General features: G+C 38.5%; 1 protein-coding gene across 34 annotated transcripts in view; it reads left to right on the forward strand.

Annotated features, from left to right (window-relative positions):
- Rexo5 (RNA exonuclease 5) overlaps nt 1-13,017 on the forward strand; it is a 98,480-nt gene that overhangs the window by 6,427 nt on the left and 79,036 nt on the right. For 28 of the 34 annotated variants that reach the window (XR_010052978.1, XR_010052985.1, XR_010052980.1 and 25 more), the window contains exons 5-6: nt 176-272; nt 3,896-4,039. Coding sequence is in view for 18 of the 34 variants with exons in the window: in XM_063263680.1 (XP_063119750.1) it covers nt 176-272; nt 3,896-4,039 (241 nt within the window). In the remaining 16 variants the exon portion in view is untranslated. Of the gene's footprint in view, nt 1-175; nt 273-3,895; nt 4,040-5,584; nt 5,625-13,017 lie in introns of all 34 variants that reach the window. The other 6 variants (XM_039078729.1, XM_063263711.1, XM_063263738.1 and 3 more) reach the window with 2 other exon arrangements.

A 13,017-nucleotide genomic window follows, 5' to 3' on the forward strand; every position in this document is an offset into this window, starting at 1 on the left:
TCTCTTACTTTCTTATTCTCTTTCAGGTTAAGGAAATAGTTCTCATTGTACAGTTACAAACTATTAAAGCCTAGACTTTTATGAAGGTCTGAAGCAACAGTGAAAGTCTAGACCTTTAACAGTGTTTTGTCTGTTTTCAAACATTTTTGAAAAGACTTATTAATATATTTTTCAGAAATTCAGCTTGCCTCCTCCAACATCTAGTTTTCTGTTTGATATCATTGGGCTGCAAAAGAAAAAATCAGCTAGAGGTTGTCCTAGGACTGTGGAAGGTATGACTTCAATTCTTGTTTGAAGTTTGTAAAAAGATGTTTACTCTTGTGAGAGATAATAGCAAAATCCTCAATTCTGATTAACTTAAACAACAACAAAAATGTCTTTTTCTTTTTCTGAAGTAAGAATTTTAAAGTGGGCAAGCACCCAGAGCTGTTAGACACTAGGAACCATTAGTTCATGCCTCAGAAACTGGTCAGGTTGACTACCTAAGGATATATGGCTGTCACTAACATTGAACTTATGTAATTACTGTGAACACTTTTTGTACCTCCTAGGATATATATGAGAAGGGGAATCTTCCTTTTATATGGATATTATTCACACTGAAGAGCTGTTGGGAAATGCAGTTGGTCCTGGTACTTTGTTTTAACTGTACCTGTGAACTGCAGGTACAGCAGTTAGAGCTTAAAGGTGATGATCATGACCATAATAACAGTGTTTTCAGACCTGGTTATGTTCTTTGAATAAGTTATAGTTAACTTTTTAAAAAATAATGTAGGCGATACAATAGGAATTATCAAAATTCAGACATAGTCAAGGTAAATCTTGTCCAATGGTACTGCTCTGTGTTCAGAATAATAGTTAAGCAACTGAATAATTGCACCAAGGAGACATAAAAAAGTAGGACTAGTCAATTGGGCTGTTCCCTGCTACTTCCCTTAGAATTGTTTTCTTGTTTTCTTTGTTATGGTGGTTGGTAGCTTCTAATTTTTCTACATTTCCATTGTTTCCCTCTCCTTCCGATAGATTCCTACATCATATCTGCAGTTATATTTGATTTGACATGTACTGTCTTTTAAATATCTCTAAATAAGTCATATAGAATATCATTTTAAAATTTGAGGTTTAAGCAAAGGTTCTAAATTAACTGCTGAAAAATACAGATTACTGGTGGGGTGGAGGTGAAAGAAGAGGCCTGGGGTTCCACTTAGGACTCTGCCTTGCAGACTTTAGGTAATGGTTTTATTCTGTAGGTATTAAGGAACCAAAGGGGCTACAATTATAGCTCTATTCTCTTAAAGATTTGATCTCATTGTTCTAGCCTAAGGCTACCCAAGTTCCCAATGCAGAGTCCATAGCACTCTCATCGTCCTTGAGTCTTCTCTTTGGACGCTTCGTCTACTTGTCAAGTTTATCTGTCAAGCTTTCTTTTTTTTTTTTTTTTTGGTTCTTTTTTTTTTTTTAGGAGCTGGGGACCGAACCCAGGGCCTTGCGCTTCCTAGGTAAGCACTCTACCACTGAGCTAAATCCCCAGCTCCTCTGTCAAGCTTTCTACAGAAGACTCCTGTGTCTTCATCTCTAGATTTGATGTCTCAGACTACAGACTTTTATTGCAGTAGTTGCCTCCTGAACATTGTTTCTTGGATATTCTACTTTCTTCCCAGTTATATCATGGCTAAGACCATCTTATTTCATCTGTAAACAATAGGCTTCCATCTTCAATTTCCATGTTAGTACTTTTTTTCCTCTTTAGTCACCAGTCAGAATTTTAGAGTTGTTTTATTTTGGCTCCCTGTCTCCAATCTACATGGCTCATTATTCCCTTTGCTCCTGTAAATCCTACCTGGATACTGCTTCATCAGAGAGACCATTCTGGATATACGAGCATGACCAAAGCCATTTTCCTCATCCGATAGCACCCCCCTCTTTCTTTATTTTAAACCTTTTTTTAGATTTATTTATTTTATGTTTGCATACATTGTAGCTATTTTCAGACACACCAGAAGAGGGCATCAGATCTCATTACAGATGCTTGTGAACCACCATGTGGAACTGAATTGAGGACCTTTGGAAGAACAGTCAGTGCTCTTAACCACTGAGCCATCTCTCCAACCCAATACCCCCTTCTTAATCAGTCTTTTTTTTTTTTCTTTTTTCTTTTTTTCGGAGCTGGGGACCGAACCCAGGGCCTTGCGCTTGCTAGGCAAGTGCTCTACCACTGAGCTAAATCCCCAACCCCCAATATCCACTTCTTTTATCCATAGTTCTTATCCCTACTTGATATATGTTTATTCATTTATTGTTCATCTTTCCAATTTGAGCTTAAACTCCATACCAAATTTTGTTGGCTAGAATAATGCCATTGTGCAATGTACATTGTACAATAATGTCAATAAACACTCAAATATTTTTTGATTAAATTATTTTATATTTAACATTTTTTTGTATACTCTCCTAACTTTTTGGCCCTCTTACTACCTAGGCTTTAGTTAAAATATTTTTTTGCCAGTATTACTGTAGATCTTTGTCTAGTTTTTCTCTGCTCTGTTGTTCACAGGCATTGGAGGTTGATAAGGTACTCTTTATATTTTCTTGCTTCCCTTCTCGGGAGCTTTTATTGTCTTGATTATGTATTGAGTGATGAACCAAAGTTCAGACTCTTGACCCTGCCACACAAATGGAGTATCATTTATTTCATCTCCACTCTCAACTTGACTCATAGTTCTGACTCTTCACACTAAACTGTCACAGCCAATCCAAGTTTTTTGTATTCCTATCTAACTTAGAGTGCCCTCTACTACTGGGATAAACAGACTTTTGGGGCTGTGTGGACCAGATGTCTATCTTCGTCAAAAAGGAGGATGATTGAAGGATGCATGCTGCCTAAAATTCCATCTGCAAGCTAAGTGCCTGCAGTAAAGAACTAGCCTGGTTCATTTTCATGGCTTCCAACAGAGGAGGTTTTCAAAGTGGTCGGTTCTTTTTGTATTTTATACACAAATCTTTAAAATTCTAGACACAAGCAAATGTGATCAGCATTATTCCTATCGTCCCATTTCAGAATGCAGTCTCGAGGTCTGCCCATGTAACCTGGTCACTGATATTGCCTGGCTTGGGGAATAGGCTGATGTTGCTTGAATAGAAAGCAGGAGATTTGAGTAAAGATAAAACAGACTGTTTGAAATGGGCAGGCACCACTGGGTCTAACATACCATCTGTTTCAATTCTGCCTTCTCAAGATTTGGCACTTTGCTTTCTTTCTTAAGTATCTTTGACCATTTTAATCCTTAAGTATATTTTTCCTTTCTTTACCTTTTATAAAAAGCCCTATAATTGTCTCTAATCTTGGTTTGGTCATGTTGCTTTCATTATTTCGGCAGGGTCTTACTTTGTAGCCCAAGTTTGTTTTGAAGTTGAGAGCCTATTGGCTCCCTCCCAAACCAAATCACACAAGTGCCTCACCTTGTCTAGCTTCTCTTTGTGTTTTTATAACTATATGAAATCACACCACACACACACACACACACACACACACACACACACACACACACACTGCAAGTTGAAGCTAAGTCATACTATCTTTTTACCTTTACTGTATTTAACCTATATAGAGGCATGTCCTCTTAGGTTCTTCTTATTATTATTGAGAAGTAGGTGTGTGTGTGTGTGTGTGTGTGTGTGTGTGTGTGTGTGTGTGTGTGTGTGTGTGTGTGGTGTGAGTCAGGCACCTTTATGCCAAAGCATGCACAGAAGTCAAAAGGAATGCTTTCTTCCACAGAGGGTTCCCAGAGAGAATTCAGATCACCAGGCTTATGCAGCAAGCACCTTTATCCACTGGGCCATCCTGCTGACCCACCTTGAGATTCTAATACACATTGCCATACCTTTGTTGTTTCAGGACCTTTAATTTCTGCCACTTTAAAATCCAGCATCGACCTACAGAATGACCCCATCATTCAAAAGTATGGCTATAAGAACGTGAGCTTGACCAGATGCCTTCTGACAAAAGAGGAAATGAAAACATTTCACTTTCCTTTACAAGGTATGCTTAAACTTACTTAATTTAATATCACTAACTTCATTTAAATACCTTTGTAAGAATTATTTTTTTCTTGATGCTTTTGGGATAGTCTGTTTAATCTTGTAATTTGGAAATATTTTTAGCGTGGAATGTGTACTATGTTAAGAAAAGTGATGATTTTTAGATTGTGTATAAAGGTTATAAATATCAGTAAAATATTTAATGCAATATATTAAATGTCTCAGTTGATGCATGAGAACCATAATTAAGATCCCTTACACCACGGCCCCTTTCTTATAATTGCAGTGCTCTGAAGTTGGATATAAGGGACCTCTACAGCAAGCTGGTTAGTCTGATTTGCCAAATTGGCAAGCTCAGGTCAAATGGAAAACCCAATATATAAAGTAGAGGGCAATCAAAGAGTACAACATATTCAAACTCGGACGCCAGGCACATGTGCCCACAAACAGAAACATGAATACACACAGACACAACCATACTTGTACATAGAAAATCAACATACTTCATTACATCAAACCCTCATTGATTTTATTTTATTTTTATTTTTAAACTTTTTTTAAAAAATTTATTTTATGTATATGAGTACACTGTAGCTGTCTTTAGACCAGAGGGCATAGGTTCCCATTACAGATGGTTGTGAGCCATCATGTGGTTACTGGAATTTGAACTCAGGATCTCTGGAAGAGCAATCAGCGCTCTTCACCACTGAGCCAGCTCTCTACCCCCTTAATTTTATTTTTGTATTGAAAAGTTTTTTCTATATAGTATATCCTGATCATGGTTTCCTTCCCAACCCTTCACAGATCCCACCCCATATATATACACAACTCCATGTACTTTCCTTCCCCTCTTTAATAACTAAACAAAACAAATAAGCAACAATAATATCAAAGAAAAACTCAGGAAATACACATATGCAAAAATTACATAAAATCACAAAACTAGAAACTATAATATATAAACAAAAGACCAGTAAGACAATAAATGCCCAAAGAAAGCACTGAGAGACAAAACAGCTACAAAAATTCCTCTTTTTTACTTGTTTGTTTGTTGGTATTGACCATCAACTCCTGAGCATAGGGCCTCCCGTTAAGTGTGGTTCCCATAGCCAGCAAAATTACATTAGACCATTAGAGAGAATTAAGTTTTTCTTTTCAAGTAGATATCACTTGAAAATAGCTTCTTGGTTGGGGATGGGAGCCCTTGTCCCCTTACCCTCTCAGCTCAGGGACCCCATCTAGTTTGAACCTGTGCATGCTGTCACAGTCTGAGTTCATATGTATCAGTAAAATGGTGTCTGGAAGACAGTTCCTTGGAGTCATCCATCACCTTTGGCTCTAACAATCTTTCTGCCTCCTCTTCTGCACAGCTCCCTGATCCCTGAGGGGAAGGGCTTGATGAAGAACGTATTGAGAGTCATCAACAGTATTTTGTTGATTATTTTGTTGTTGTAATGTGGGTTTCATCCTCTTGATTTACTAGGTGAATTTGTTAGCTGAATTTTTTTATTTCTTGTGTTTTCTTGTACATGGTCAACATCTTCAGACTGAAATTTTCTTCTACTGCCTTCTACAGAGCTGGATTGGTAGGTAGAAACTGCTTAAATTTAGTTTTGTCCTGTTTTATGTTTTTTCCCTCTATTGTCATTGATAATTTTTCTGATTATAGTTGTCTGGGCTTCCATCAGTAGTCTCTGAGTTCATAGAACATCCATCCCTCCAGGCCCTTCTGACTTTCAGAGTCTTTAGTTAGAAGTAGTGTGTTTGCCTTTATGTTACTTGGTCTTTTTCTTCTGCAGCTTGTAACATTCTGGTTTTGTTCTGTACATTTAGTATTTGATTACTATGTGTTATGGGGAGTTTTTTTCTAGCCTTGTCTATTTTATATTCTGTTTGCTTCTTGTACTTTGATAGGTACCAATTCTTTAGGTTGGGGAATTTTTCTTGTATCATTTTGTTGAAGAAAATCTGTCTCTTTGAAGACGAAAACCTGAGTTTTTCTTTTCTGTGTCTTGTAATCTTTTGGTGAGCCTTACCTCTGAGGCTTCTGTTTTCTAAATTTTTTATTTCCAGCTTTTTTCAGTTTAGGTTTTCTTTAGTGATTCTGTTTCTTAAATTCTACTTCTGTGTAATGGGAACTCATGTTGTAAGTTGTTTTCATTACTTCATTCCCTTGTTTATGTTTTTATAGACTTCACTAAGAAATTTATTCATATCCTCTTTATGGCCCTTGAACATATCCATAATTGGTATTTTAAAATCACTGTGCTTCACTGATACTAGATTTCTCAGTACCTACTGTGGTAGTTACTAGGCTCTGGTGGAAGCATATTGTCTTAACTGTTATTGATTATGGTTTTCGTGCTGGTTTCTAGGCATCTGGAGTTAGAGAGATTGAAGTGATTCTAGGTATCGATTCTATTTGGGTCTTTGTTTAGTGATTTCTCCATTCCTTGGTTTCTGTTGCCCTCTCTGAATCTTAGGAAAGTATTTCTGTCTAGATCCTGGAAAAGAATGCTTTCATAGGTCAGTGAATTAAAGAGGAGAATAGAAATGCAGAGAAAAGACTGGAGGGGCTACAGAAAAGAGCCAGGGAATTCTGTCCAAGAGGCAGGTCCCCATGGAATTGGAGGTAGATGGGAGAAGGGGCTTCTGCAAAGAGGTTACAATAAGACAAAGTAATCTGGAAAACAGGAATGAAAGGGTTAGGGGTACCTTGGCTCTGTACCAACAGCTGGAGTCTCCAGTAAATGAAGTTGAGGTGAGAGGAGAGGAGGCAAGCAAGTTGTTACAGGGCTGAAGGTGAGAATGGGTGAGATGGTAATGGAGGAAAGGAAGGATAGGAAGAATTGTCTGAGTCCCAGTCCAGAGTGGCCACTGGGTGTCAGTGTTTCACAGCTGACACAGAGGAATGAGGATGAGCCAGCAAGGCAGACAAGGGAGGGGCTTCGCAGGGAGGCCCTTACTGCTTTTAAATCAAGCAGGTCTATAATCCACAGTTCTGGTCAATTCTAGAACAAACTTTAGAAAAAATACTTGATTTTATTTTCCCTACTTCCTTTAATTAGTGATAGTAGTGATGATTAAATGTCTGGGTGCTGTTATTGGTTTTTTTTTTTTTTTGTTTGTTTGTTTTTCCAGTGCTAGGGCTCAAACACATGGCTTTGGGCATATTAGACACATTTTAAGTAACTGTACTACACCCTTATTGCTAAATTTCCTTTTTTAATAAAAAAAACTTGGATTGGTGATATTGCTCAGCAGGTAAAGGAATGTAATTTTTAAATTGTAAACTTTTTAGACCTAAGGAGATAGCTTAGTTGGTACTGTAGTGTTTGTTTGCCATGCAAGCATAGAGACCCAAGTTTGGATCCCCAGTGTCTAACAAAAAGCCAGGTGCAACAGCATATGTTGTTAATTCTAGCTCTGAAAAGGTGTATACAGGCCAAGCCCTGGAACTTTCTGGACAACCAACATAGCCAAATCAGTATGCTTTGGGTTTAGTCAAGATCCTGTGTTGGAAAATAGATGCTGAATGAAGCTATTTAATATTATTCTCTAACTTCTGTGCATAAGTATACACAGGAACATATGCATATATAATGCTCTCTCTAAGATTTATTTTCATGTGTATTAATGTTTTACCTCCATGTATGTCTGGGCAAGAGTGCCAGATCCTCTGGAACTAGAGTTACAGATTGTTGTGATCTGCATGTGGGTGCTGGGAATTGCAGTTGGATCCTCTGGAAGCACAGCCAGTGTTCTGAACCACTGATCCACTTCTCCAGCCTCCCCCCGCCCCACTCCCTTCTTACTGTGGTATAAGTAATAGGACTGGGTATGTAACTTTGGTAGAGTATGTGCCTAGCCCTGTGTTGATTTTCTAGTATTGTAAAAATTACATATACATACAAATATAAAATTAACATACCACACAGTTCACTCATTTATAAAGTTTAATTCAGTATATTTAGTATGTTCACAGAGTTATACAATCATAATTACCAAATAATTATCTTAAAAGATAAACCAGAGGTATAATTTTTCTGTCTTGCCTTAGTTATTTTCCTCTTGCAGTGAAGAGACATCATGACGAAGGCAACTTATAAAAGAAAGCATTTAATTTGGGGCCTTAGAGTTCCAAGGGATTAGTATATGACTGTTAAGGTAGGGAGCATGGTGGAAGGCAGGCATACTGCTGAAACAGTAGCTGAGAGCTTATATATTGAGACAACAACCATGAAGAACACCAGCTGCAGCCTTCCCTTCCCCCTGTCCACACTTCCTGTGGATCCCACAGACCATCCCTGCTCCTAATCTTCCTGTATCCCAGCCCCAACTCAAGCAGGTACCTGTTCAAACCCAAGGGCCACAACTCCTAGAGCAAAAAGTAAGCTGAAGGCAGACCCACACCTTTCCAACTGCTATTGAGGTCAGTCCCCTGCCTCATCCCCAGCTCTGTAGCTGGAAAGTTTTCCTCTCTAACCCTATCACCAATGGATCACAAAGACTTTATCCTCCAACCTTCCTCCCCAAATTCATCCCAGTTACCCAATCTCCAGCACCTTTAGACATTCCCTGTGAACACACCAGCTGAACAGGTCAGGAAAACCAGGCAACACACAGCCATCACATTCTTCTAAAATCCAGAGAGGAAACAGAAGCCAAGGAACAAAATACCCACCCAACAATGATTCAGCGTCTAGACCTTTAATCATCACAAACAGATGTTAATAGGCCAGCGTAAAAACACAACAGTAGCTAGGGCAGCTTCTCTCCACCAGAGCCCAGCTATCCTACCACAGTAGGCCCTGAATATTCCAGCATAGCTGAAGCACAAGAAAGACCTTAAAACAACATTTAGGAATATGATGGAGGTCATTAAAGAAGACTTGAGTAAATCCCTCAAAGAAATTCAGGAAAACAGCATAAGGAAGTAAATGAAAGTGGGAAAGACCTGAAAATGGGAAAATGATCAATAAAACCCAACTGCAGGAATTCTGGAAATGAAAATTTTAGAAATTCAAACAGGAACTACAAAGGCATGCATCACCAACAGAATACTAGAGAGCAGAGTGAAAATCTCAGGTATAGAAAATATGACAGCTTCTACTGGATAGAAGAAACTGTTAAATCTATAAAACTTCTGACACAAACATCTAGGAAACCTGGTATACTATGGAAAGACCAAACCTAAGAATAATAGGTACAGAAAAAGAAGAAAGCTAGCTTAAAGGCCCAGAAAATGTTTTCAACAAAATTGTAGAAGAAATTTTTCCTAATCTAAAATAGGAAATGCCTGTAAAGGTGCAAAAAAGCATACAAAACCAAGTAGATTGGGCCAGAAAAGAAAGTCCACATGCCACATGATAATCATTAATTATACATAACAAAGAATGAATATTAAAAGCTGCAAAGGAAAAGGGCCAAGTTAAATGTAAAGACAGACCTGTTAGAATTATACCTAACTTCTCAATGGAGACTTTTAAAAGCCAAAAGGGTCTAGAAACATACATTACAGATTCTAAAAGACCACAGATGTTAACCTAGACTACTATACCCAAGCAAACATTCAATCACCATAGACACAGAGAAAATAAGGTATTCTGTGATAAAACCAAATCAGACAACATCTGTCTAAAAATCCAGCCTTACAGAGGGAGCTAGGAAAAGTAACAACCCTCTAATCTAAGGAGGTTAACTTAATCCATGAAAACACAAGATGTAAAAACATAAGATATAAATAATCTCACACCAGCAAAATCAAAAGGAGGGAAACACACCCACCCACCCACCACTACCAGGAACAACAACAACAACATAACAGTAATCAATAATATTTGGTCTTTATCTCTCAGTATCAGTGAATTCAGTTTCCCAATAAAGAGACACAAAATTAAAGAATGTGTGTAAAAACATAGAAAGATCCACCTTTTTGTTTTATACAAAAAACACAGTTCAAAATCAAGAATAGTCATTACCTCAGGGTGAAGGGTTAGAAAAAGATATCCCAAGCAAATGGATATAAGAAGTGAGCTGGCATAACCATTCTACAATCTGACAAAATAGACTTCAAACCAGAACTAATCAAGAGATAGGACACTACATACTCTAAAGGAAAAATATACCAAGACGACACTTCAGTTTTTAACATCTATGCCCCAACTACAAGGACACCTGAGTTTGTAAAAGATATACTACTACAACTTAAATTCCATATCGACCCTCATAAACTGACAGTAGAAGACTTTAATATCCCATTCGCACCAGTGGGTAGCTCATCCAGTGAGTACTGGAGGTAACAGATGTTAGAAGCTGCCTTAGGGTTTCTGTTGGGATGCAGAGATACCATGACCAAAGCAACTTTTATAAAGGAAAACATTTAATGGGAGCTGGCTTAGAGTTTCAGAGTTTCAGTTCATTATCATCATGACATGTGCTTGAGGAGCTGAGAGTTCTACATATTGATTTGCAGGCAGCAGCAGAACACTGCCAATTAGGTAGTAATTGAACACAGGAGACCTCAATGGCCAACCTCACAATGACACATTTTCTCCAATAAGACCAGAGGCTACTCTAACACAGCAATATCTCCTAGTAGTGCCACAACTCCCTGAGGGCCAGACATTCCTTTTCTTTTTCTTTTTTTTTTTTTTTTTTTCCGGAGCTGGGGGACGAACCCAGGGCCTTGCGTTTGCTAGGCAAGTGCTCTACCACTGAGCTAAATCCCCAACCCCCAGGGCCAAACACATGAGTCTGTGAGGGCCATACCTATTCAAACTACCGTACCAGGACAGCTAAAGCAATTCTGAACAATGTAAGAGCTGTTGGAGATACTGTTGTCCCTGATTTCACGCTGTATTATAGTGCTATTGTCATACAAACTGCACGATATTGACATAAAACAGACATGTTGACCAATGGAATTGAAGACCCAAACATACATTCAAACATATATGGACACCTTATTTTTTTTTTTTAATAAAGAAGCTAAGACTATGCAGTGGAAAATAGATACTTTCTAGTATCTTCAATAAATGGTGCTGGTCAAACTGGCTCTGTGTAAAAGAATGCAAATAGGTCCATACCTATCACCCTGCACAAAACTCAAGTCCAAGTGGATCAAAGACCTCAACATAAAATCAGATACACTCAACTTGATAGAAGAGAAAGAGGGGAATAGCCTTGAACACATTAGCATAGTAGATGATTTCTGAACAAAAGCCCATTAGCATAAGCATTAAGATCAACAATCAATAAATGGGGCCTTTTGAAATTTGAAAAGCTTCTGTTAACATCAATCCGACAAAGAGGCACTCTACAGAATGGGAGAATTTTATCAACTCCATATCCAATACAGATCTAATATCCAAAATATATAAAGAACTCAAGAAGCAAGATATCAAAAAATAAAATAGTCCAGTTTAAAAAAACAGGATATAGAACTAAACAGAATTCTCCATAGAGGAATTTCAAATGGCTATGCAACAAATGTTGAACATTCTTACCATCAGGGGAATGCAAACTAAAACTACTTTGAGATTCCATCTTAACATCTGTCAGGTCAGTAACACACATCCTGCTGGTGGGTATGTAGAATAAAGGGAGCACTTACCCATTGTTGGTGGGAGTGTAAACTTGTACAGCCACTTATGGAAATCAGTATGGTGGTTCCTCATCATCTACGTCAAGATTCCACTACAGTACTTGGGCATATACACAAAGGATACACTATTCTGGATAGAACTAGAAGAAATTCTGAGGGAGGTAGTAACACAGGCCCAGACAGAGAAGTATGGTACATACTCACTTGTAAGGAAATACTAGCTATATATAAATAATGACCATGCCACAGTTCATAGACCTAGAGACGTTAGGTTAAGAGAAGGGATCTAGGTGGTCTCCTGGGAGGGAGAAATAAAATAGATTTTACAGGTGAACTGAAAGGCAGGTGAAGATGTAGTGGAAAGAAAGAGTGCAGGGAGAGACTGTTGGATTTGGGGTGCATTTGGGAGTTGGTGTGGAAACCTAGTGCAGTGGAAACTTCCTGAAATCTATGAAGGTGATTCTCATGATGACTCCTAATAAAAGAGGATGCAGTCTCAAGTTTCCATCTCTTGAAACCAGGCGTGTTTTCCAGTGGCAGGACTAGGTTACATTCAGTTGTTTTGTTGTCCAAAGGGGTCCCATGGAAGTCTCCAAACAACCCATGCTGTATGCTAAGACAACAGATTACTTTCTGCAAATGACAGCAGGGCCCTATTTCTGAAGACAATACCCACATGGAGAGGTCAAGCTGGTGCCTATATGGAGTTTTCACCCTGTGTTCTAGTCTCTGAGTTGCTTTTCAGGCTGCTGAAAGAAATATGCACACCAACCCAGCCACAAAACCTTTGGCCTACAACGTATTCTACCTACAAAATGTGGTAGGGCAGTAGTGACACAGAACTTGTAAGAGCAGCCAACCAATGTCTAATCTAACCCAAGGCCACTCTGTGAGAAGAACCCATCCTCAACACTGCTTGGGGAACCAAGAACCAGAGACTAGATAGCCCAGAAGGTAAAACCAAACATTACTGGTCCTTAAAAAAAATGATTTCTAATGATACTCTGCTATACCCATATGTCAGTGCCCTTATCCAGTCATTATTAGAGAGGCTTTCTCCAGCAGCAGATAGGACCAGTTTCAGAGACCTACAGCCAGACATCATGCAGAGAGACAGTCCAAATTTGAGGTCAGGGAAGCCCAAGGAGAGGAGGCAGAAAGATTGTTAAGAATCAGAGGACACCAGAGAATAAGGCCCTCTGCTGAATCAACTAAGCAAGCACATATGAGCTCACAGAGACTGAAGCAGCAACCACAAGACTTACACCAGGTCTCTGTACATATATTGTAGCTATTAACTTAGTATTTTTATGGGACTCCTGGCTGAGAATGAAGTGGGCCTTGACTCTGTTCCTGCTTGTTGGGACTCTTTT

The sequence above is a fragment of the Rattus norvegicus genome, chromosome 1 (genome assembly GCF_036323735.1).
Source record: "Rattus norvegicus strain BN/NHsdMcwi chromosome 1, GRCr8, whole genome shotgun sequence".
NCBI classification, from domain to species: domain Eukaryota; kingdom Metazoa; phylum Chordata; class Mammalia; order Rodentia; family Muridae; genus Rattus; species Rattus norvegicus.